At 36.9% G+C, this 21,188-nt stretch overlaps 5 protein-coding genes and 3 long non-coding RNA genes across 13 annotated transcripts; 6 read left to right on the forward strand and 2 right to left on the reverse strand.

Moving 5' to 3' along the window:
• The first annotated feature begins 2,877 nt into the window (after nt 1-2,877).
• LOC139768880 (uncharacterized) lies at nt 2,878-4,181 on the forward strand. Of its 4 annotated transcripts, none has more exons than XM_071699532.1 (3): nt 2,878-3,029; nt 3,178-3,410; nt 3,805-4,181. In XM_071699532.1, exons 2-3 carry the CDS (start codon nt 3,189-3,191, stop codon nt 4,114-4,116), a joined length of 534 nt encoding a protein of 177 aa, XP_071555633.1. In that variant the 5' UTR covers nt 2,878-3,029; nt 3,178-3,188; the 3' UTR covers nt 4,117-4,181. The 4 variants fall into 4 exon arrangements, with proteins under 4 accessions (XP_071555633.1, XP_071555630.1, XP_071555632.1 ...); XM_071699529.1 differs by having other exon boundaries at nt 2,879-3,084; nt 3,160-3,410; XM_071699531.1 differs by having other exon boundaries at nt 2,879-3,084; nt 3,165-3,410.
• Nucleotides 4,182-4,821: 640 nt separating this feature from the next.
• On the forward strand, nt 4,822-6,775 carry Tfiib (transcription factor IIB). The gene is made up of 5 exons (XM_071699526.1): nt 4,822-4,982; nt 5,563-5,673; nt 5,747-5,933; nt 6,009-6,479; nt 6,561-6,775. Exons 1-5 carry the CDS (start codon nt 4,828-4,830, stop codon nt 6,720-6,722), a joined length of 1,086 nt encoding a protein of 361 aa, XP_071555627.1. The 5' UTR covers nt 4,822-4,827; the 3' UTR covers nt 6,723-6,775.
• LOC139768882 (uncharacterized) lies at nt 6,531-8,392 on the reverse strand. Its single transcript, XR_011717446.1, has 2 exons — nt 8,238-8,392; nt 6,531-6,744 (listed from the first exon to the last, which is right to left on the reverse strand). It is a non-coding gene; the product is annotated as an uncharacterized lncRNA (long non-coding RNA).
• Nucleotides 8,393-8,428: 36 nt separating this feature from the next.
• On the forward strand, nt 8,429-9,812 carry Sec8 (Secretory 8). The gene is made up of 5 exons (XM_071699533.1): nt 8,429-8,697; nt 8,820-8,893; nt 9,000-9,161; nt 9,255-9,424; nt 9,515-9,812. The coding sequence occupies exons 2-5, from the start codon at nt 8,837-8,839 to the stop codon at nt 9,606-9,608; spliced, it is 483 nt and encodes a 160-aa protein (XP_071555634.1). The 5' UTR covers nt 8,429-8,697; nt 8,820-8,836; the 3' UTR covers nt 9,609-9,812.
• Nucleotides 9,813-10,166: 354 nt separating this feature from the next.
• On the forward strand, nt 10,167-11,975 carry LOC139768885 (probable ATP-dependent RNA helicase DHX37). Of its 3 annotated transcripts, none has more exons than XM_071699535.1 (5): nt 10,167-10,444; nt 10,521-10,722; nt 10,786-10,997; nt 11,077-11,174; nt 11,823-11,975. In XM_071699535.1, the coding sequence occupies exons 3-5, from the start codon at nt 10,795-10,797 to the stop codon at nt 11,900-11,902; spliced, it is 381 nt and encodes a 126-aa protein (XP_071555636.1). In that variant the 5' UTR covers nt 10,167-10,444; nt 10,521-10,722; nt 10,786-10,794; the 3' UTR covers nt 11,903-11,975. The 3 variants fall into 3 exon arrangements, with proteins under 3 accessions (XP_071555636.1, XP_071555637.1, XP_071555638.1); XM_071699536.1 differs by having other exon boundaries at nt 11,838-11,975; XM_071699537.1 differs by lacking the exon at nt 11,823-11,975 and adding an exon at nt 11,236-11,552 and having other exon boundaries at nt 10,169-10,444.
• LOC139768887 (uncharacterized) lies at nt 11,181-11,928 on the reverse strand. Its single transcript, XR_011717448.1, has 2 exons — nt 11,843-11,928; nt 11,181-11,673 (listed from the first exon to the last, which is right to left on the reverse strand). It is a non-coding gene; the product is annotated as an uncharacterized lncRNA (long non-coding RNA).
• Nucleotides 11,976-12,502: 527 nt separating the features above from the next.
• Nucleotides 12,503-15,581, forward strand: LOC139768884 (mitochondrial 2-oxoglutarate/malate carrier protein). Its single transcript, XM_071699534.1, has 6 exons — nt 12,503-12,928; nt 13,588-13,803; nt 13,901-14,034; nt 14,155-14,325; nt 14,425-14,524; nt 14,612-15,581. The coding sequence occupies exons 1-6, from the start codon at nt 12,870-12,872 to the stop codon at nt 14,811-14,813; spliced, it is 882 nt and encodes a 293-aa protein (XP_071555635.1). The 5' UTR covers nt 12,503-12,869; the 3' UTR covers nt 14,814-15,581.
• A 2,164-nt stretch (nt 15,582-17,745) lies between these two features.
• On the forward strand, nt 17,746-20,666 carry LOC139768888 (uncharacterized). The gene is made up of 2 exons (XR_011717449.1): nt 17,746-19,623; nt 20,164-20,666. It is a non-coding gene; the product is annotated as an uncharacterized lncRNA (long non-coding RNA).
• The last annotated feature ends 522 nt before the right edge of the window (nt 20,667-21,188 follow it).

Raw genomic sequence — 21,188 nt, forward strand, 5'->3', positions numbered from 1 at the left:
CTCCCGGGACCAGCGATGATCGTCCGTTGCCCGACGAGAATTCCCTTCTTTCGACAATATTCCTGAATCCGTAATAAGATATTGATTTGTCTTTAATAATATAAAACGACTGTACATTAAATGGTAATGCGATTTTAATGTATTTGCGTACACGTTAAAATCGCATTATCGTTCTCTATTCTCTACCCATTTTCTCACATTTAATATCGAAAAAAATCTTCACTTGAAATCTCACAGAGGCAAACTGGTGATTTAAATTTAAATAATAAAATAAGTGATACGTAATTATCAAATCTAACCGAATGCTAAAATGCTGGTTTATTAATATTGGAACATTTAATACTAATTGATGATCCTTGTCCGTTTAATTACTAGATCGGGCATCGTGCAATTACACGCGGTTTAATTTGCGGGCGCAAAAATAACCGAATTACAAAATCCTCGACGATCGATAACCCGGCGATAGCCGTTCGAATAACGTGTGACACATAAATGATAAGGGGAGGCCTTTGAAGTCCCCGGTTTCCGCGCCCAATAAACCGACAAAAGCAGCCGCCGCGCATTATAAATTACGGCGTTCATTAGGAAGGCTGCAATAGTTGCGCGCGGTAATAAGAGAGGCATTAAAGTCCGAGAGCCCCCTGTATATATGTATATACATATGTATATATCTACGTGGCGCGTATCGGAATGAAAGGAAAAAAAGAAGAAAAAAAGAAGGGAAAAAAAGAAAGAAGTGAAAAGTTGGAGAAACGTCGAATTAACGCGAATGATTCAAGCGCGGCTTCCTCGAACTCGAAAGTAATAATCGGCGATAGAGAGAACCCGCGATAGCGCGGCGAAAAGTCCAAGAGGCCGTTTCTTACGGCGACTGGCGACACAGCGAGGCATCGTGGTGCTCGACCGACCACACTCCTCGACGAGGAGTGTTTTCGTTCATTGAGGACCTTGTGTTCGTTTTATTCCGGCCGCGGAACACGACCGTGGTCGATTGGACCGTTGCCCGTTGTAGTCGTTGTAAATTGTAGAAGAGAAAAAATAGAACGCCGCTCCGCGCCGCGCCGCGCCGCGCCGCGCCGCGCCGCGCCGCGCCGCGCCGCGCCGGCGAAAAAAAAGCGACCGATATTCGTGGAGGATTTTTCTGAAAGCGATCGCGATAAAAGCGCGGACGGAATAATTGAGCGCTTCAATGCGGAGACGGGATGTCGCCGTGAAATGCGAACTGATCTATCAATATTTGGCACGTATATTAATCGCCATTAATCGGAGTATATATGGTTATAGATAGATAAACAAAAACCTCTGAAGGTTTTGACATTTTTTGAAATGTTAAGTCACTTGTTTAGAATTAGGGTTCATAAATGTATCTTGGATTTCAGGAAAACGATTTTATAACATTGGAGCAATTTGATCTTTGAGACCCCGAGATTTGCTGAACGTTCAACGCAACAGAAATGCGGTCGATCCGTACGCTTGAGAGCAATTTTCGTTCTGGTGGTTCCATCTGGTAGTTGAAATCGTTAGTCGATATTACTGAAGAACGCCGCGCCGCGCGCCGGCATACAGCCGCATGAGTCAATATGCGATACATTTTACCGAAAGAGATTTCTACACAAAGATTATTATATTACGGCAAAAACATATAACGCATTTTTGAAATTACTTATTTCAAGTTACCCATATTAATTAGTTAATTGTATTTGGATTATCTGCTTTCGATGTCGTTTTATGCACACACCTTAGAGAGCAACGTGACGCGGAATGTATACGGAAAAAAAACGTTATTTTCTATTAAGCAATTGTTAAAAAAATAATAAACTCGAAAGTAAATTGCAAGAGATCCATATTTCTGCTTTTATGAAACTGGATAATATCCGTAACTTCGCGAGAAATCTTCTGCTACTGCTTGTTTTTCATACATGAAGAACAAAAATCGAGATCAACGCACAATCCTTCTTCTAAACTCGAGAGCCATTACTTTCTGGTTACTTCTTACAAATTTTATCAAATTACAAGATAGTTTTTTTATTTATAAAACAATCGCTAAACAAATTGTTAACTTAAAATCCGTGTAGAAAAATTTGTGATTAGTTAGCTCGATGAATTTATTAAAAAGTATTTGATAAATTATTCCAAATCAATTTTCGCTAAACGGTAAGAAACTAACTTCGATTTTAGAGAAGGAACCTATTTATCTAAACTTTAATCGAATCGATTATACGCCGATCATCAAAAGTCAGCTAAAATGTTTTAAGAGGACCAACGCTAATGTCCTCATTCAGGAAACTATTAGACGCGACATAGACTTTGCAAGGACATTGAATAGATTTTTATTAGCTGTATTACTGGTATTACTGGCGAGGAAAACGTCAATCGTACTTTCGTTGAACTCGCAAACGGTTGCCGGTGCGAGGCGAGGAAACCGTTTGTTTCATTAGATCTGGAAAAAAAGCGCGGCGTACCAGCGCGCGACATTCATTGACCTTTCATACACGCGCGATGGCAGCGTGGTGATGAACCGTGACATAAATTACAATAATTCCGCGTCGGCCGCCGGCTCACGACTCACGGCGTCCTGTAATTCGATGCTTAATGATAGCGGCAGCCGCGTCGAGGCGATTCGCGTAATTTTGCGATACCGGTTCCTCAAAACTCCAAACCGGTATTACGACGATGAATCGCTGTGAGAAAGAGGGGGATAGAAAGAGTATCCTAATCGGTTTTAATAGCGCGGAGAATTGTTTCTTGTATTATATCACACATATAAATCGCGAATGCGTCGCAGCGTAGTTGCCGACGTCATTCATGGATCAAAATCCCCCGTTTCACGTAGTAGTACGTACAGTTGATTGTGTTAATCGAATTCAGTCGGCCACCGGATGAGCAGAGCGGATGAGGTTGCGTGTTAATAAATCGCTATATAAGGAAACGACGCCGTAATATCGGCTCATTAGCCAAGAGCGGTTCTTTCCCCGTTAATCGTGGCTTTCCGGGTGTTCCTTCGCCGACCCTGTGTTAAAATCCTGTTTGTAAGTGAAGCGCGGAAGCTGCGATCGATCCACGGATTTAGCAGACCGTTTTACCGTAATTAAATTGTCTAATTAAAAATATTGCATATTTTTTTTACGCGACTTGACGAAAGCTCAACAATGTCTAAAGTTTAGAAAATTTATCAAGTACGATAGAAAATGAAGATACTGTTGGTCGCCGTTGCATTGCTCGTAGCCATCGAGGGGTGGACTGAAGCTAAACCAGGGTGGGCGACTTATCCTGGCTTCCAAAATACAAGAGGAAACAATGGCCGTGGTCCACCTTGGGCACAACCACAATCGATGGAAAATCAGAACAATAGATTCACGATCAATTCCGACGTCGAGTGGATATGCCAAAATCCAAGGACGAACGACATAGTACCTATATATGCACTTATAATAATCACGATCATTCTCAAATCCTTAAACGCAATGTTTCCGCGACGAATCAACTTTTTATGTATTAAAAAAAACTTGTCAAGTAATTATGATCATCTACAATATTTTCATAGACTTAGAAAAAATTTTCTCATACAAACTTTGATCGGAAAAAAAATTAAAGAGCGAAAAGATGGTCGATTGAATTTACATATATCCAGTTCGGTGGACTTTGATAGATATTTAACGGTATAATAGAGATTGATTTTTTCGAAGTACTTTAGAATTATTTAAAAAAAACATTGCGATATATTGATACATTCATATGGCACTTTACCATAGTAGAATGTAAATCCTATTTAATATGTTTAAAAAACACATTTCACATTCGTAGATGATTATTGCCTCCGACGACACACAAAATACGCCGCAACAGAATCCCGATAGGAGACCGTGGCAATGGCATAACGTTCCACCGGGACACCAAAAGGAGCATCATCCACACGGGAATCATTGGACTCACAATCACGCTCACAATCAGCCAATCATCATCATCCAAGAAACTCCGAACACCGATGATAAAACTCAAACACCACTACCATTTCCAACAACAACGGAAATTCCTAATAATAATGACAAACAAACGCAACCGCCTTATAACGGTGGAGAAGGATCTATCGACATTAGAGTTGGAGCAGATAATTAAGCAGAGTAATGTGTATTTTTATATTTAATTAAGTCAGTTTAATTAAACAATACATGATTATTTAACTTGTTATTTTGATTTTTCTACAGACAAATATTTTATATAATATGCTATCAACATACTATATATATATAATTTTATATAATTTGTCGAGCTTTCTTCGTTAAATGTTAATGGCTAAATAATTGATAAATTGTTAATATTATAAAATTATAAAAATATTAGAAAATTATTAATATTATAAAAATACGACAAAAAGATTAGTACGTAATTAGCCTTAATATATAAGAAGGAATATATATCTTCTATATTATGTATATGTAGCCACATATATTGTAATTCTAAGAATTTTTAAATAAAGATTATAGCGCAAATGAGTAACATAAGATTATTGTGCTCTTAAATATGACTACTGGTCTACTGCTCATCTTGAGTGATTTTGGCTGCGTTTAGCGGAAGAAGCGGCTCAGTTAGCTCGGTAAACGTTCAGTAATTCATTATTACTAATTGTAAGTAATATTGGTTTGTACGCTTACAAGCAGCGAAAAGAATTGAAGGCGAGAATCAAGAACAAATCGTATTAAAGATCCGTAGCCCTCTGAACGCAGCCGTAGGGAGCGCTCGTGTCCAGCACGGAAATCTAGAGACCGTAATTACCGGTTACTGGTACCCTAGGTCCTAGTGGCAACACTGGCAACTCTGAGCGGTTGCATGGCAGTTTGCAGTTTGCAGTTTACACTACAGTACTGGATGCATCTTCTGTTGGAGGTTGGAGTTGGACTACTGGATACTGGGTCGGGTTCGAGTAGTGCGGACTGTGCGGACTGCGGAGCAGTGTATATGGCAAATATGGCAAGTTCGTCACGGTAAGCTTCGCGAAAAATAAATCTCACTTTCGGCCGTCGATCATCGAAGACGATAACAGTCGTCAGTCGTCACGAGACTCACGAGTCGCACTTGAGACCGTATCGATATCGCGGCTGAAGGTTAAGATTGCGTACAGCTGTACGATTTTATTTACAGTACGAGGCACGCTTCTCACAGAAGTCAACGTAAGAATAAATAATCGCGACAAGGCCGAGCTGCGATACAAACTTTAATACTCAAATTGAAATTAATTTGCACGATCGTACAGCTACGTTACACTTGGACATATTAAACGTTCGCGACTTAGGTCTATATTTATAGTCCGTTCTTATTTCAAGACCGTCTTAAGTAACATCTTGAAATGTTAATACGACTTTATGATTGATTCGTAACATGTTAAGATTGTACTTAAGACGGTCTTAAATATAAAATCCGATTACGAATATCGCTCTTGGAGATAAAATTGGGACGAAGAACTTATTTATCCATTGGCACATTGATAGAAACATGCGATAAATGTCAAAAATACGAGATATTCGCAAACGAGGAATGTTTATTCCTGAAATCCTTTTTTTACAGGAATGCTACAAACAAGGTTTGTTGTAACGCACATCCAGATGCTCCACTTATAGAAGATTATAGGGCAGGAGATCAGATTTGCTCGGAATGTGGATTGGTTGTGGGAGATAGGTAAAAGAGCCGTAGATACAAGCGTAAAGCTAGCTGCGATAAATTTGACATTTATATGTTTCTTGTATTACAGAGTGATAGACGTAGGTTCAGAATGGAGGACATTTAGCAATGAGAAATCGGGAGTGGATCCATCGCGCGTGGGTGGTCCAGAGAATCACCTCCTCAACAGTGCAGACTTGTCCACGATGATTGGACCGGGAACGGGCGCTGCGTCTTTCGATGGCTTCGGTACCGCCAAGTATCAAAATCGACGTACAGTTAGTATTCAATTTCTTTTTCTTATTATTTTACATGACAAAAGTTGCCAAACGGAGATTATATATTACTTTCAGATGAGCAGTTCTGACAGAGCTCTGCTCAATGCGTTTCGCGAGATCAATAATATGGCAGATCGTATCAATTTACCGAAAACTATTGTGGACAGAGCCAACACATTGTTCAAGCAAGTGCACGATGGCAAAAACCTGAAGGGACGCTCAAACGACGCGATTGCTTCCGCGTGTTTGTACATTGCTTGTCGGCAGGAAGGTGTGCCGCGGACATTCAAGGAAATTTGCGCAGTCAGCAAGATAAGCAAGAAAGAAATCGGCCGATGCTTCAAGTTGATTCTCAAAGCTCTCGAAACTAGCGTGGATCTCATCACCACGGGTGACTTTATGTCCAGATTCTGTTCCAATCTCGGCCTTCCCAACATGGTACAGAGAGCTGCTACACATATCGCTAGGAAAGCAGTGGAGATTGACATTGTACCTGGGAGATCGCCCATCTCTGTCGCAGCTGCGGCAATTTATATGGCGTCACAGGTACGTGTAACTATAGCGCGACACTGCATTTTGCAATTAAGCGGACACTACTTTATTTTCATGTATTTTTATTCTACACAGGCATCGGATGACAAGAGATCGCAGAAAGAAATCGGTGATATCGCCGGTGTTGCGGATGTTACAATCCGACAGTCGTATAAATTGATGTATCCGCATGCGAATAAGCTCTTCCCGGAAGATTTCAGATTTGCCACGCCCATTGATCAGTTACCACAGATGTAAAGCCAGGAAAGCTTCCTTCTTCCTACGAAATACATTTGAACGTTTTAAAGGAATAGTTATTTTCCATCACAAGCGCAACCGATTGTGTGTCATTTAATTATTTTTTTCAACAGGGTACATTCCTAAATAATTTATACAATTCACTATTCTTTATTTTATCGCAGATAGTAGCGTATTAATATTTTTTTCTTTTCTCTTTTCCATTTTATTCAGAATATGTTTTTCAAAGACGTATTGGTGCTTAGATGGAATATATTTAACGTTCAGATTCTGCTTTATCTTATATATTCTGCGGTATGAAAATTGCCTCGTGTAATCTATACTTCTTTTATTTCGGCTTTCTGCAATTTTCTTCTATTTATAAATTTATAATATAGCACGAAAAGAAGTCCATTCAGTACTGCGCTGTTATAGCAGATAAGACAACTATTTTTCCATCTGCACTATTAGAAAATAAATTCTCATAAGGTGGCCTCACATGTGAAATACATGCGTAAGATATGCATATATATATATATAAGTAGATAGTTGATATAATAATTATTGATATATTATTAATTCTAGTTATATATTAATTATATAATTATTATACAATTTTCTATAAATTGTACTACAATTTTTTATGTATATATAATTCATATATACACGTAATTATATAATTAATATTTTTAAGGTATATATTAACATACAAGTTTAAAATAGACGTCTTAAGAGATATATACAAGATGGAACGGAACAGGAAACTATGTATATATGTGTACGTGTGCGTGATAATATGTTAAATTCTGTTTTCTACAAAGACCTTATATTCTCTTGATAGGATTGGCCGTTGATTTTCTTTTTATATATACGCTTTTGACATATATGAAATTTCTTTTCACATATATAAAATTTCTTTTCACATATGCAATAACTCGTTTTATTGCAACTGAGAACTGAAGTATTGTACAATAAGGATATTGTATAAAATTTATTCTGTGATAATTAAAAAGTGAAAAAAAAAAAACATTACCGCAAGTGTCTGTAATTTGACAATTTATGTCCAATGCGTACGACATTTTTAAACACATAAAAATGTACCAGCTGGTTATACGCCGCATTACGTGTTGTTAGAGAGAGAAATCCCCCATGTTCTTAAGACAGCAATAAAATTCGTAATTGTCCATTGGCTTCCAAGATATTTATTATTTTCTACCGATAAGCGATTTCAATAAAAACCATTTCTGGCAAGTGGCATCTCTATTACTCCTGCAACGTGCATTTCGTTCTGACTGACGGAGGTCTTTATTATGGAAATGCTTTGCAATCTTGCAAATGTATTCCAAGTGCCGATAGAGTAACGCAAGTATGCATAACGCGTTGCCTTGACACACGAACTGTATTTATTAGCTGCGGAAAGCCAGAGGTGTGTATGTAAAGTGCATCTGAAGAAAATAGGTCTTCACTTTTCGTGCTTTGTTTGTCTCCTCTTTTTTTTCCCCTCTTAATAAGGTAATAACCTGAACCTGAACGTACAATTTGATTTTGAAGCACGACTGAAGTAACAGATTTACAGGCGATTTCCTCTACTGAGATTTCGCTCGGGAAATCCATTCCGGTTATTAGAAAAATTATTATAAAAATTCTTTTGCGCGCTCTGTCCTACACTCCGACTGACTCCGACTCTCACGTAGTCACGTGATCACGTGTCAAGTGGCTAACGTGAGTAAAGGGCGGGCGGCGTGAGAGGGGAGAATTTTAGTTTAGAAGAAAACAGCTGACTCGGAGTGGAGACAAACTTAGAATAGAGAAGCTGTGTTTCGTATATAGTAAATTATATAATATATAATTGAATTATGAATTATGTATTATATACTATACAGTTCACTGCTCGTATACAATAACTTAACCTGACACGACGATTAAGTTGTAATACAAAATCGTCTCATCTTTATATTCGAAACACATTTAGAAATCTTGCAATTTAAAAGGATTGGTAGGTTTTTTCGTCGTACTTTTCTCATTTATATGCGTACATTTATGTCGACAAGAGAAAAGAGAGTTAAATTGAGAAGGGTTAACCTTAATCTCGGAATACAGATTGCTTTTATTTTGTAGCTACTTACAATTGTAAGATGAATATGACGCCTCCTGTCAAACCACCGCGAGGAATTAAGCCGACGAAAGAAACGGTAAGTAAATCTCATAGTTGTGTTAAAAAGTTCCCTTAATTTGAATTCCATTAGAACAAGGCATTGTTGAATGAATTGTCATGTGTCTCGTATATGCCTTAAATAGAGCGGTTTGCTGATCTCGGTGATCCGCGCTTTATCAGCAAGCGAAACAAACGAGCAACGCGAGATTGAGAAAGCCAAGTTGGAAAAGGAGTACAAACGAAGCGATCAACGACTGGAGGAATTGGTTTCGTCGCACGATCAGGATCTCATGGAAGTTATGCAAGTAAATATGGACGTGCATCATGCATATTTGAATTGAGCAAGAACTCGGATATTTATTGTTGCGAGCTTGTATCCTATCCACGTATTATTTTAGATATTCAGTGCGCTGTCCGAGAAAGTTACGTCATCGCGAGAGAAGATTCATGCGGTGAAGGAGAATCTGAATGCCTGCAAACAATTGCTGAGATGTAAGCGAGAGGAGTTACTGAATTTGTGGCTGGAAGGAATAGAACACAAACAAGTCTTACATCTTCTAAAAGATGTGTAAGATGTATTTGTATATATATTTCAGATTCTAAAAATAATGCTTCTCTTTTCAATGCTCAATTAAATATAAACCTAAATTAATTTTAGATCGTCAGATTCGTGTGGACGTATGATATCCTTAACAGAGCCTGAGTTATTACCATTATCCAACACGTCGCACGATACTTCAACAGATCAGTAGTCAGAAATCTCTCATCTCATTATTCTGTATATAAAAATATCTACGGTATTATATAAGATAATGAATAGAAATTATAAATTTGTAGTTATAGTTTGTAACATTAAATAAATTAGAATTATAATCAAGTTATGTAGTAGTCTCTAAGTTAAACTGTACAATAAGTTTCTATGTTGTGTAAATAAAAATTCAAGACATTTTTATCTACATTATCGTTTCATAATTAAAAAAAAATTACAATTTACATGTGCTCCCATTATCCAATAGCAATATAATATGTTTCAGATTCAAGATTTTCGCGACTAAAGTTCCATATAAATCTAAAATTCTACAAGTTTTCATAATAAATCGTAATTCTTGAAATTTTAAGTAATATTACTTTTTATTTGACTATATATTTAAAAGATGTAATCTCGTATCAGTAATGCATATTTTATTATATTTTTAATAAAAATTACAAAATAAACATCCCTAAGAGCACAGTTGACGGAAAGTCGACGGCAAGTCGACTTTTATAAGTCGACTTCTAGTCGACTTTTAAAAATGGCGGAAAGTCGACTAAAAGTCGACTTCTAAATAGTCGACTTATAAAAAGACGGAAAACAGTCAAGCGGCGCGTCATGCATCATCAATATGGCGGCGAATCTCGAGGAGGCTGGAGGACCAGATGAGTGGACCAGAGTTTACGCGAGTGCGAGGAATACGTGCCGCGAGACAGGACACGATAAGACGCCAGATAGTTCTTGCAGGTATGGCGGATCAAGTCGCGAGGAAGGTTTTGCCCGACGAGGTAAAAGAGGATCAGGATAAGGCCAAGTGGAAACATGCTTACAGGTTAGGTATGGTGTGTTATTAATTATCATCGATAATTAAGACCTATTGAATGCGACCTCTCCATTCTGTATCATCTTTCAGAACACCAGAAATGAAGGAACCTGTGTTCATGCATTCTTCGTGCGTTCTACGGAAAATCAGTCCGGAATAGGTGGATTATAAAGAGGTGTACGAAACAAATAAGATGTACATGCGAGGTGTCACGGTGATAGAACCCGAATGATTGCCGAAATTCGCCCATGCTATGCCATCTTAGTGAACCATTGGTTGATCCACCGCCAAGGTATTTTTATCACAATTGTTGCTTTATAATGTTTTTCCTACTTATTTATAAAGATATTTATAGATATAATCAATGAACCGGGAAGATCATTTGCCGCGTGTCTGGTACATTCGGAAAGGCCGAATGGGCACTACCATCGATGGATATAGAGCATCCGTGGACGGTGTCAAGTGGTTAGCGTATTTCTTCTTGGAGGGTCAAGTGTGCCCTAAGCTGAAACGATTTGTCCCGTCGCTGCTGACGACACCTGGGAGCATCACCAAGTCATGGGCCAGGTAAATCGTTATTCTATCTCCTTTTGATTTCACGTTGATTCATCAAATAGATTACATCAATTCAATACGATTTTTTCAGGTTGATACCACGCACTCAAGCAATAGTACAAACGCTGCAGTCGCAGGGAGTCGTGTCCAAACACAAACTGCTAGAAATCTGGGGTTCGGATAAAAAATGTGAGATTTTAATTTATAAAATAATATTTAGATATTATCATAGACTTCTATACAATACTAGACCGCTGACAGACATCTCGGCCGTGATGCTTGCCGCCATGTTGATTTTAGTCAAGATATGCTATACTACTATTCTATACAAGTGGTTTTATACAAGATTTCTATACAATAGTCTGGCATATACAGAATGTCCAAAAGAAAGGTTTTAATACTACAGGAGTAGTGGTTCGATTTTGGCATCCAAGTACGCTACACGTCGAAGGCATGACTTACAAACTTATTGATAACATGTACCAATATTTAACACAAAAACATTCGCCTGCTTCGTTATGTACTGTAATAACAAATGCAGATAAACGCACATCATGAGCAACTGAACACCCGATAGTGACTTATTGTTAATTCAATATGGCCGCACCCTTCACTAACACCTGCACCTTGCACTCGCATCAGCTTTTCGGCAGTGCGTCCATAGATGTTAGTGGTCTAGTATAAAAGTCTGTGGATATTATATATTTATAATAATATATATATATATAAAACAATATTATTATATATTTACAACATTATGATAATAATATGATATATATTTATATAGCTAATTTTGCATATTGTTTCGCGATTAACGCTGGAATGTTTTAATTTTAGTTCTGTTATTGTCAGCTTACCAGAAGTGGCTGCCGGAATCCGCGCACGCAGAAGTGGCACAGATATGGCCGCCTTTGTAATTAAGAATAAAACATTAGGATTGTAATTATACAGTTTTTTAGATAATTAAATTATTTTATATATGAAAAAAAGTCGAAATGCATCAGTTTTAGCCCTCCAGCAAGGGGTCGATTGTGTATCTTGAAATAATGAGGTAAAAATTACAAAAGTGAGAAAATTCATTAGCGCATCTACGATTTTATTTATCAAAATCTAATAAAATCTGTTAACTTTTGTTATTTTTACCTCGTTTCAAGATACACAATTGACCTCCAGACGTACGCGGCGGTTTATTTTATCGACTTTAAAAGTTGGCGGGAAGTCGACTTTTCGTCATGACGGGAAGTCGACTTTTCATCATGACGGGAAGTCGACTTTAAGTCGGTGGTTTTTGCGACATTCGCCGACTTCAAGTCGACTTCAAGTCGACTTTCGTCCTTAAAAATGTCGACTTCTCTGCCAAGTCAGTTTCGGTAGAAGTCGACTTCAAGTCGACTTAAAGTCGACTTTTTGCTCTTAGGGATGTAACCAACAGTCATAATGCATGAGTATTTAGATACGACTCCGCAAGCCGCAAGTAAAATCCACAGTGGGTGCAACTTCATATGTGAATGTGATTTGTGAAGCATCCAATCCAAGTTTGTAGAAAGGTGGCGCTCTGGCGCTCTGGGCTCTGGCGCTTCTGCTTCTGCTACTTCCGTAATTCCGTGTCAGCTGATGACATATGCCACGAATGTCCGAAGGGCGATCGCGGGTATATGATTCCGACCGAATTCCGACCATTCCGATTTCTTCCGTGTTCATGAGCGGTGTACATACCCGGTAACACGCGGCTCCTTTCGATAAGCCGTTTTTTAATTATTTTATTTTCTTTACACGCGCGCGTCCGGTGTTTACTGCCCTTCATTTTAGACGAAAATACGCGTGATTAATATATCACGATTAATATAGACGCGATATTCAACAAGTTTAATTAATTTAGTCAAAATGAGCAGCCAAAAGACAGTACCGAACGGTGTAAAATTCCTCATTGGTGGGACTTCTGGGTTAGTGTCCTTTTTTTTACATTTATTTTAGACATGTGACATCTGTGAATGTATAGTCTTGAGACGACAATCTTAGATGACAAGTGTACATTGTTTTCTAATAATTATCAGAGGATTTCGCAATCACTAAAAGTTGAGGTTCGAAGGTCGAGATTAAATCTTATCAGAATCACTTGTTGTAAATTACATAACTGACGCTACTATTTAAGTAACTAGAAGCAGAAGAAAAAAATAAATTTTAATTTTTCATGATGATGCAATGATGTATATGTATATCTATATACCTTATTCGCATACTATAAATAGAGTTGTAACCCTGGATAAACCAATATAGCTCTTCTTATATCGATAGCGTCATAAAAAATTTATTTTCTAATTTTTAATAATTTACAGATACAATATAATATTTATATATTTTTAAAATAAATTGACTGACTTTATTTAATTCCTAAAAAAATAAAAAATGTAATTTTATTTTTTGCTTACATTTACACACAAAAAATGAAATTTTATCAAAATATATTTATATGCTGATTGCTAATTTTCATTAAACGTAACTGTTAATATACATTATGAAATTTAATTGTGTATATTAGAGAGTATATTTTCTCCCAGGAGACAGTATATAAAGGATATAATATGTGTGTGTTTAATTACAGCATGGCAGCAACATGTTTTGTACAACCATTGGATTTAATAAAGAATCGTATGCAGTTAAGCGGCACAAAAACGTCGACGTTAATCGTTACCTCGGGCATTCTGAAAAATGAAGGTGTTTTGGCATTATACTCCGGCTTATCCGCTGGTTTAATGCGACAGGCCACTTATACTACTACTAGACTTGGTATATATACTTGGCTTATGGAAGTTTCTTCGTAAGTTAACTTTATGTGTGGTCCAGATTGATTAAATTATTCTTCTAAAAAAAGTGAATATTAAAGTGAATTTTAAAAATACACTTGTCTTATTTAGAAAAGACAACGAGCAGCCAAGTTTTGTTGTAAAAGCACTACTTGGTATGGTAGCTGGGTGTGTCGGAGCATTTGTAGGTACACCAGCGGAAGTAGCTTTAATTAGGATGACTGCGGATGGAAGATTACCTATCGGTAAATTTTTATTTTTTTTCCACGTGATAGGGATTATTACTTTAGTGTATATTATTAGTTTAGTATACATATCCATGTACATAGTGTAGAATTTAAACATTTTATATGGTTTAAATACAGCTGAGAGGCGTAATTACAAAAACGTATTCAATGCGTTATTCCGTATAATTAGAGAGGAAGGTCTCTTTACGTTATGGCGTGGCGCCATTCCTACTATGGGACGAGCTATGGTTGTAAACGCAGCACAGTTGGCATCGTACTCTCAGGCCAAACAAGCATTGCTAGACACAGGTTTGTAGAAAGATTTGTATCGTTCTTAGACTGTACGATTATACATATAAATGTTGTTATTTACATTTGTTGTATTGTATTTTTTTTCTTTCAAAATAGGATATTTTGAGGAAAATATTTTATTACACTTTGCAAGCTCTATGATTTCTGGTTTAGTCACCACTGCTGCCTCCATGCCTGTAGATATAGCTAAAACAAGGTATTATACGATAAATTTAGTTTTATTTAAAATTCAATTAACATTTTTAATTTAGGATTCAGATTACTATAAGGATTCTCCTTTCAGAATCCAAAACATGAAAACGATAAACGGCAAACCAGAGTTTACAGGCGCAATTGATGTTCTGACCAAGGTTGTAAGAAACGAAGGATTGTTTGCATTGTGGAAAGGATTCTTCCCATACTATGCACGTCTAGGGCCTCATACAGTCCTGACATTCATTTTCCTCGAACAAATGACCGCTGCTTATAAAACACACTTGGCATAGTTGTAACTGTGTGCGCTTGCAGAGAGTTGTTATTAATGGTTTAAAGATTCAGACAGAATCTTTGTTTTCTCTTTGCTTTATCATGTCATTGTGTCTTCAGAAACATTATTTTTATAATAAACTCATTTTGTAATATATATTTACTGTTAGATATTACGCACATAATTTGCAATATCATTTTATATAAAACGTATATAAAATTCACAATTTATAATAAAGATTATTTAGAGCAGCTTTTATGAAATTGATCACGTATAAAATTTTTAATTTCTGAAAATTTATCCTCATCTTCTAATTGAAGAACGATACAAAGATAGATTTCCATTTCAATGTAAGTATAGTTTATGCATTTTTAATTTCCTGCCATACAATTTAATATATGTGCAATATTAAGATATATTAAGATTATATTTTGCTATTATTTTGTAGAGAGAGAAAGATATATATTCTATGAATATGTGTACGAACGCAGAGCTCGTCTGGTACGAACTCTAGTCTTATATGTATAGGTATATGCCGCTTAGTTCAGCTTTTTGATCATTGTTATTCCCAATGTTATTTTGTATAAGATTTGTCTTATAAGTATACTTTAGATAATACATCTTGTATAATGAGGTGCCATTATTGTTACTAGGTATGAAAGTTGAACAGGTGTATCGAAGTAATGTGTTAAAATGTATTAAAATATTAATACAAAAAAATGTGTTAATATTGTACATTATTGAAATAACAAAGATTTAGTAATAAAAACCTATTTTGAGTGCCAGAGTGTCATCTACTACATTTTATTTACACGTGAGGATATAACAGACATTGAAAAATATTTTATCAACAAATCTATAAGAATAAAAAAAAAGACAATAACAATTATTACTATACAATTAAAGAATTATTAATATCATTGTCAATAATAGCAGAGAGAAGGATGAGAGTGGTCATGCCCGCATTTTAGGTGGTCCCCGTCCATGAGCGCCTCTATGTGCACAAAACGTGCACATTGAACTACGTAGCCATGTCCACGAAAATTTCTGATGGGTAACGCGTTATGTGCACGCTCTATTGGTTCTGTTCCGTGCTATGTGCACGATCTTTGGTTCTGTTCCGTGCTATGTCGAAAGCGTCGGTAATGCATAATACTTGTATGGAGGGGATGTGCTGGCCGCGGCGGCCGCGCTCGACGCTCGGCAACACTCGGCAAGCTTCGAGCCAGTTCGAGCGAAGAGAGAAGGACAGACATACGATCTGCTGTCTCCTTATTATGATGTAGCTGTAGCTGCTTAGCACGCATTTCGGGTATCGCGTCTCGCGTCTCACCAAGCGTCGAGTCTCGAGTTGGCAAATCGACGATGCGTTGCGTTACATTTAACATTTGACGACTAAATTTGTTAGACTTGAAACACAGCTCCGGTTGGAGTAGTAAAATCATCCCCCCCTTCACCTAATTAAATCGATTCGATTTAATTTTTGATGCTATATGCATCTAAATAACTGTAAAGAAATCATTGCGAAAAATATTACCTCTGCCAGGGGGTTCGAACCTGGAACTTCCTTCCAGGTTCTGTGTTTCAAGTCTGGCAAATCTAGTCGTCACGCAGTCAAAGGTTGGAAAATATGTAAAATAAAAATATAAATAAAACTTTCGCGCATCATTTACCGCGCTGGTTCTTAATTAGCCCGGTTTCTATATTCATGCGGATTTCGATTGGAACCTATACTTCGAATTCAAAATTAATAAATTCCTATAGGAATTTGCACATCGCTTCTTCACCATTGTTAAGTGTGCAAATTAAGAATTTGCACGTTGCTTCATCAACCATTTGATTTCGCTCACTCATAAAGCTTCTTCTATGAGAAAGCTCTTGTGTTTTATTTGATGCATAATAAGTATTTATTAATTTGGCTTTCTCATAGAGGAAGAATAGAACTCCGGTTAATACTTTCCGAGATATAGCCGATCAAAGTTATACAGTATCGAACGAAAAATAAATTTTTGTCACACAACTGTCATAATTTGAATTTATCGATAAAAAAATGTTTGAACCCAGAAATAGCTTTCCTATTTTACCTAGTTAAGCCTTGAATTTTTTGAGAGTTTTCATTCAATGCTAAAGTATTGATATTGAATTTTACAACTAACCAGAGCTAGCGACTGGCGAATTCCTGATCGCGCGACTTCGGCTCATGTCTGAGCTATTAATTTTACAAGAGAAATGCCCTCCTCCCGGATCTTTTTATAGGAAATTTAATTCTCTACAAAATTATCTTTGTGCAATTTTGCTGTATTTCGAACGGTTTTCGCAGCGTTTCGAGTAAAAGGTCGAAAGGGACCAATTTTTTATAATTTATATTTTATTATTATTATTTTTTTACAAAGCACAAAATTGATATGTTTATATCTGCAGTCCCATTTACTATATCGAATGGCACATAAATTAAACTTCCGAATTCAAATTCGATTAAAACCGTAAATTGACTGGCCTATGAGGCTACATGCTGCGGACGATATTGCTGGTCCCTCGTTTGTAGAAAAATGTCGAAAATGTTGAACGTTTGATTATGAAAATCTTGCAATTGACATTACGCTTATAACAGATGAGCGTGCAAAAATCTTGTCTGTATTTGACATATCACACTTGTGAAAGATAAGCTTGTAAAAAATCTGCAAAAGAAATGTAAACGTGCAAAGAAACTTGTCTGCAATAATACATACGATACAGACACAGAAGAAAATGTAAATATATTGTAAATAATTGATTTCTTCATTATTGCAATAATTTGAATATTGAAACTATTTTGTACTATATGCTTTCTAATTACTTATATATGAATTACCAACAATATATATTAATAACAAATAATAAATTAAGGAAGTATTTTGATTTGAAAGTTCGTAAAAATAGGTATTTTTCATGAATTTTTGTAGGAAACGGAGAAAGCGAATAACATTAAACTTTTCATGTTCTTTTAACATTATTTTGAGAATATATTTTTATTTTTTAAGTAACAAAAATGCTCTATTTTCTATGTTATATCCTGGTCACTAGAATAAGGTATAAATGAAAGACGATGTAAATGATTCCAACTGTTCTAGGTATCAGAAACGCAAAAACCAAAATTTTTCTTATTCAGAAGAGAAGTGTGACTATCGTCTGAACTAGAATAAACATTATACGTTTATTAGTTTTTTTTTCTTTTAATAAAATACTTCCAAAGTTTCGAAAAAAGTTATAATATTTTTAATAAAAAGGCCGCCAGAATGGAAATATTAGTTCAGTTCTAGTTCAGACGATAGCCACACTTCTCCTGAATAAAAAAATTTTTGGTTTTTGCGTTTCAGATACTTAGAACAGCTAGAATCATTTACACCGTCTCGCGTCTGTCATTTACACCTTCTAATGACAGGATATAATATGGAAAAGAAGAGCATTTTTATTACTTAAAACTAAAAATATATTTTCAAAATAAGGCTAAATAAACATGTATATACAGTTTAGCGTTATTCGCTCTTTTCGTTTCCCTGCAAAAAATTCCTGAAAAATATCTTTCTTTATGACTTTTCAAACCAGAATATCTCCTTAACAATTTTTTACATTTTTTTCTGATGGAAGAGATTACCTTCTTTACTTCTCAATATAAATAAATTTTATAGTTATATTGTCATCGTTTTATTCGATTATTTCTGCGTTTTTATATTTGTGATTGAATTAGATTGTTTATTTTATTTATATTATTATTAAGAGATTGTTTAATGTTTTAAAATGTTAACTTAAACACGTTATCATGTTTTTTGATATTTATTTTCTTCTTTCATAGCAATCCGTTCCGAAGAAGACTATAAGTACAGTCGAAACGTTAACCGTGTGTATTGTTTGTTTAATAAATTGTTTCTATTTTAATCCAATATCTCTCTTTTGGCGCTCGTGATTTGGTCGTTTAAACATGGATAGCTAAAATTATATACTTAATAAGAGTAAAAACAACACTACAATTTTTTTCTCGATAGTTAATATTTATTTAATTATTATTATGCATTTAAATATTTTTAAATATTATGCTATACTGTGCTAAAGTTAATGTTTTTAATGTAGGACTTTTTTCAGATAAAAAAGCGTATGGGCAAAAACAAGGATTGCTATTTTTATACATTATCCTTACAAACTTTAATTTTTATGTTTGTTAATATTTATTTAATTATATTTGTAAATTTTATATTTATAAATTTCATATATAATATAATTAAATAAATATATATTTATAAACATAACAATTAAAATTCGTAAGTGGAAACATAAATGTAACGCAACGCATCGTCGATTTGCCAACTCGAGACTCGACGCTTGGTGAGACGCGAGACGCGATACCCGAAATGCGTGCTAAGCAGCTACAGCTACATCATAATAAGGAGACAGCAGATCGTATGTCTGTCCTTCTCTCTTCGCTCGAACTGGCTCGAAGCTTGCCGAGTGTTGCCGAGCGTCGAGCGCGGCCGCCGCGGCCAGCACATCCCCTCCATACAAGTATTATGCATTACCGACGCTTTCGACATAGCACGGAACAGAACCAAAAGATCGTGCACATAGCACGGAACAGAACCAATAGAGCGTGCACATAACGCGTTACCCATCAGAAATTTTCGTGGACATGGCTACGTAGTTCAATGTGCACGTTTTGTGCACATAGAGGCGCTCATGGACGGGGACCACCTAAAATGCGGGCATGACCACTCTCATCCTTCTCTCTGGATGTAGGAAGACAAGTGTAGCACTGCGCATAATGGCGGCCGAAGAATACGACAGCCAATCAAATTTTGGTCAGGAACATCGCGCTACAGTAAAGCCCCTTGCACAATGCCTGGCAACAGGCAATAGGAACAGGAAATAACCAAAAAATCGTTAATTACAACCTAAAAAATTCGAATACTATGATTGGTTGGCAACAGGCAATAGGCACAGAATTTCCAACGTGATGGAAACTCTGTGTCTATTGCCTGTGTCACTGTTTATTCTGCATTTAAGCCCCTTGCACAATGCCAGGCAACAGGCAATAGGAACAGGGAATAGAAATCAGAAATCATGTATAAATGCAGAATAAACAGTGACACAGGCAATAGGCACAGAGTTTCCGTCACGTTGGAAATTCTGTGCCTATTGCCTGTTGCCAACCAATCATAGCATTCGAATTTTTTAGGTTGTAATTAACGATTTTTTGGTTATTTCCTGTTCCTATTGCCTGTTGCCTGGCATTGTGCAAAAGGCTTTATACATGATTTCTGATTTCTATTCCCTGTTCCTATTGCCTGTTGCCTGGCATTGTGCAAGGGGCTTTATGTTCTCTTTCTTTTTCTTACCAGAGACAGAGAGAAACCTGAGAGAGGCCATCCCGCCTCCCGGCCTTTTTCGTGGGGACGCATTTTCCGACGCGCCGCCTGAGAAAGTGCAACTCAACTACGTCGTTTCGCTCGGTAACTGCACATGGTTTGCGTCCGTGCTAATGGTTCGTGTCCGAACTAGCCAGCTGGAGCCGCAACCTCTTGCTCATCATGCTTCCCGCGTAACAGGAGTGATTTCTGAGGAATTACAGACGACTCCAAACTCGAGATTCTCGCTTTTCTCACAATTTAAAATTCTTTTCATAATTTTTATCATCTTTCAAGCGTGTCAACGAATGCATAATGTATTTTACTTAATAACAATTTAATACTAATATGTATTGTTCATTATATTAACATGTACTTATTAATAACATTTGCTTATGTGTGATACATATGTATAAATAATTCACGCGTACGCATAAGCGATATATACATATGTATATTGCAAAATTAACAATAAAATGATAACAAATTGAAATCAACTCCGGCGTGCGTTCAATCCACCGGCCATCCTCCGTCGTGCGCTAATCCATCGGCCATCCATCAGCCATCCTCCGGCGTGCGTTTAATCCACCGGCCATCCTCCGGCGTGCGTTCAATCCACCGGCCATCCTCCGGCGTGCGTTTAATCCATCGGCCATCCATCAGCCATCCTCCGGCGTGCGTTTAATCCACCGGCCATCCTCCGGCAAGCGTTTAATCCATCGGCCATCCACCAGCCATCCTCCGGCGTGCGTTCAATTTACCGGCCATCCTCCGGCGTGCGTTTAATCCATCGGCCATCCATCAGCCATCTCCGGCGTGCGTTTAATCCACCGGCCATCCTCCGGCGAGCGTTTAATCCATCGGCCATCAACCAGCCATCCTCCGTCATGCGTTTATTCCATCGGCCATCCACTAGCCATCCTCCGGCGTGCGTTTAATCCATCGGCCATCCACCAGCCATCCTCCGGCGTGCGTTTAATCCATCGGCCATCCACCAGCCATCCTCCGGCGTGCGTTTA

Source organism: Temnothorax nylanderi, unplaced genomic scaffold, assembly GCF_030848795.1.
Source record: "Temnothorax nylanderi isolate EJ_2023f unplaced genomic scaffold, tnyl_v1.0 TNYL_tig0018_pilon, whole genome shotgun sequence".
NCBI lineage: Eukaryota > Metazoa > Arthropoda > Insecta > Hymenoptera > Formicidae > Temnothorax > Temnothorax nylanderi.

What these genes read in the sequence shown, in the direction of transcription:
- LOC139768880 (XM_071699532.1), top strand. Translation starts at nt 3,189, where the DNA reads ATGAAGATACTGTTGGTCGCCGTTGCATTGCTCGTAGCCATCGAGGGG. An exon ending in ATCCAAGGACGAACGACATA is followed by an intron (nt 3,411 to 3,804) that starts GTACCTATATAT and finishes TCACATTCGTAG; the next exon opens with ATGATTATTGCCTCCGACGA.
- Tfiib (XM_071699526.1), top strand. Translation starts at nt 4,828, where the DNA reads ATGGCAGTTTGCAGTTTGCAGTTTACACTACAGTACTGGATGCATCTT. An exon ending in GGATTGGTTGTGGGAGATAG is followed by an intron (nt 5,674 to 5,746) that starts GTAAAAGAGCCG and finishes CTTGTATTACAG; the next exon opens with AGTGATAGACGTAGGTTCAG. An exon ending in AGTATCAAAATCGACGTACA is followed by an intron (nt 5,934 to 6,008) that starts GTTAGTATTCAA and finishes TATTACTTTCAG; the next exon opens with ATGAGCAGTTCTGACAGAGC.
- Sec8 (XM_071699533.1), top strand. Translation starts at nt 8,837, where the DNA reads ATGAATATGACGCCTCCTGTCAAACCACCGCGAGGAATTAAGCCGACG. An exon ending in TTAAGCCGACGAAAGAAACG is followed by an intron (nt 8,894 to 8,999) that starts GTAAGTAAATCT and finishes TGCCTTAAATAG; the next exon opens with AGCGGTTTGCTGATCTCGGT. An exon ending in TTACATCTTCTAAAAGATGT is followed by an intron (nt 9,425 to 9,514) that starts GTAAGATGTATT and finishes AATTAATTTTAG; the next exon opens with ATCGTCAGATTCGTGTGGAC.
- LOC139768885 (XM_071699535.1), top strand. Translation starts at nt 10,795, where the DNA reads ATGAACCGGGAAGATCATTTGCCGCGTGTCTGGTACATTCGGAAAGGC. An exon ending in ATCACCAAGTCATGGGCCAG is followed by an intron (nt 10,998 to 11,076) that starts GTAAATCGTTAT and finishes CGATTTTTTCAG; the next exon opens with GTTGATACCACGCACTCAAG. An exon ending in CTGGGGTTCGGATAAAAAAT is followed by an intron (nt 11,175 to 11,822) that starts GTGAGATTTTAA and finishes TTTTAATTTTAG; the next exon opens with TTCTGTTATTGTCAGCTTAC.
- LOC139768884 (XM_071699534.1), top strand. Translation starts at nt 12,870, where the DNA reads ATGAGCAGCCAAAAGACAGTACCGAACGGTGTAAAATTCCTCATTGGT. An exon ending in TGGCTTATGGAAGTTTCTTC is followed by an intron (nt 13,804 to 13,900) that starts GTAAGTTAACTT and finishes TGTCTTATTTAG; the next exon opens with AAAAGACAACGAGCAGCCAA. An exon ending in ACAAGCATTGCTAGACACAG is followed by an intron (nt 14,326 to 14,424) that starts GTTTGTAGAAAG and finishes CTTTCAAAATAG; the next exon opens with GATATTTTGAGGAAAATATT.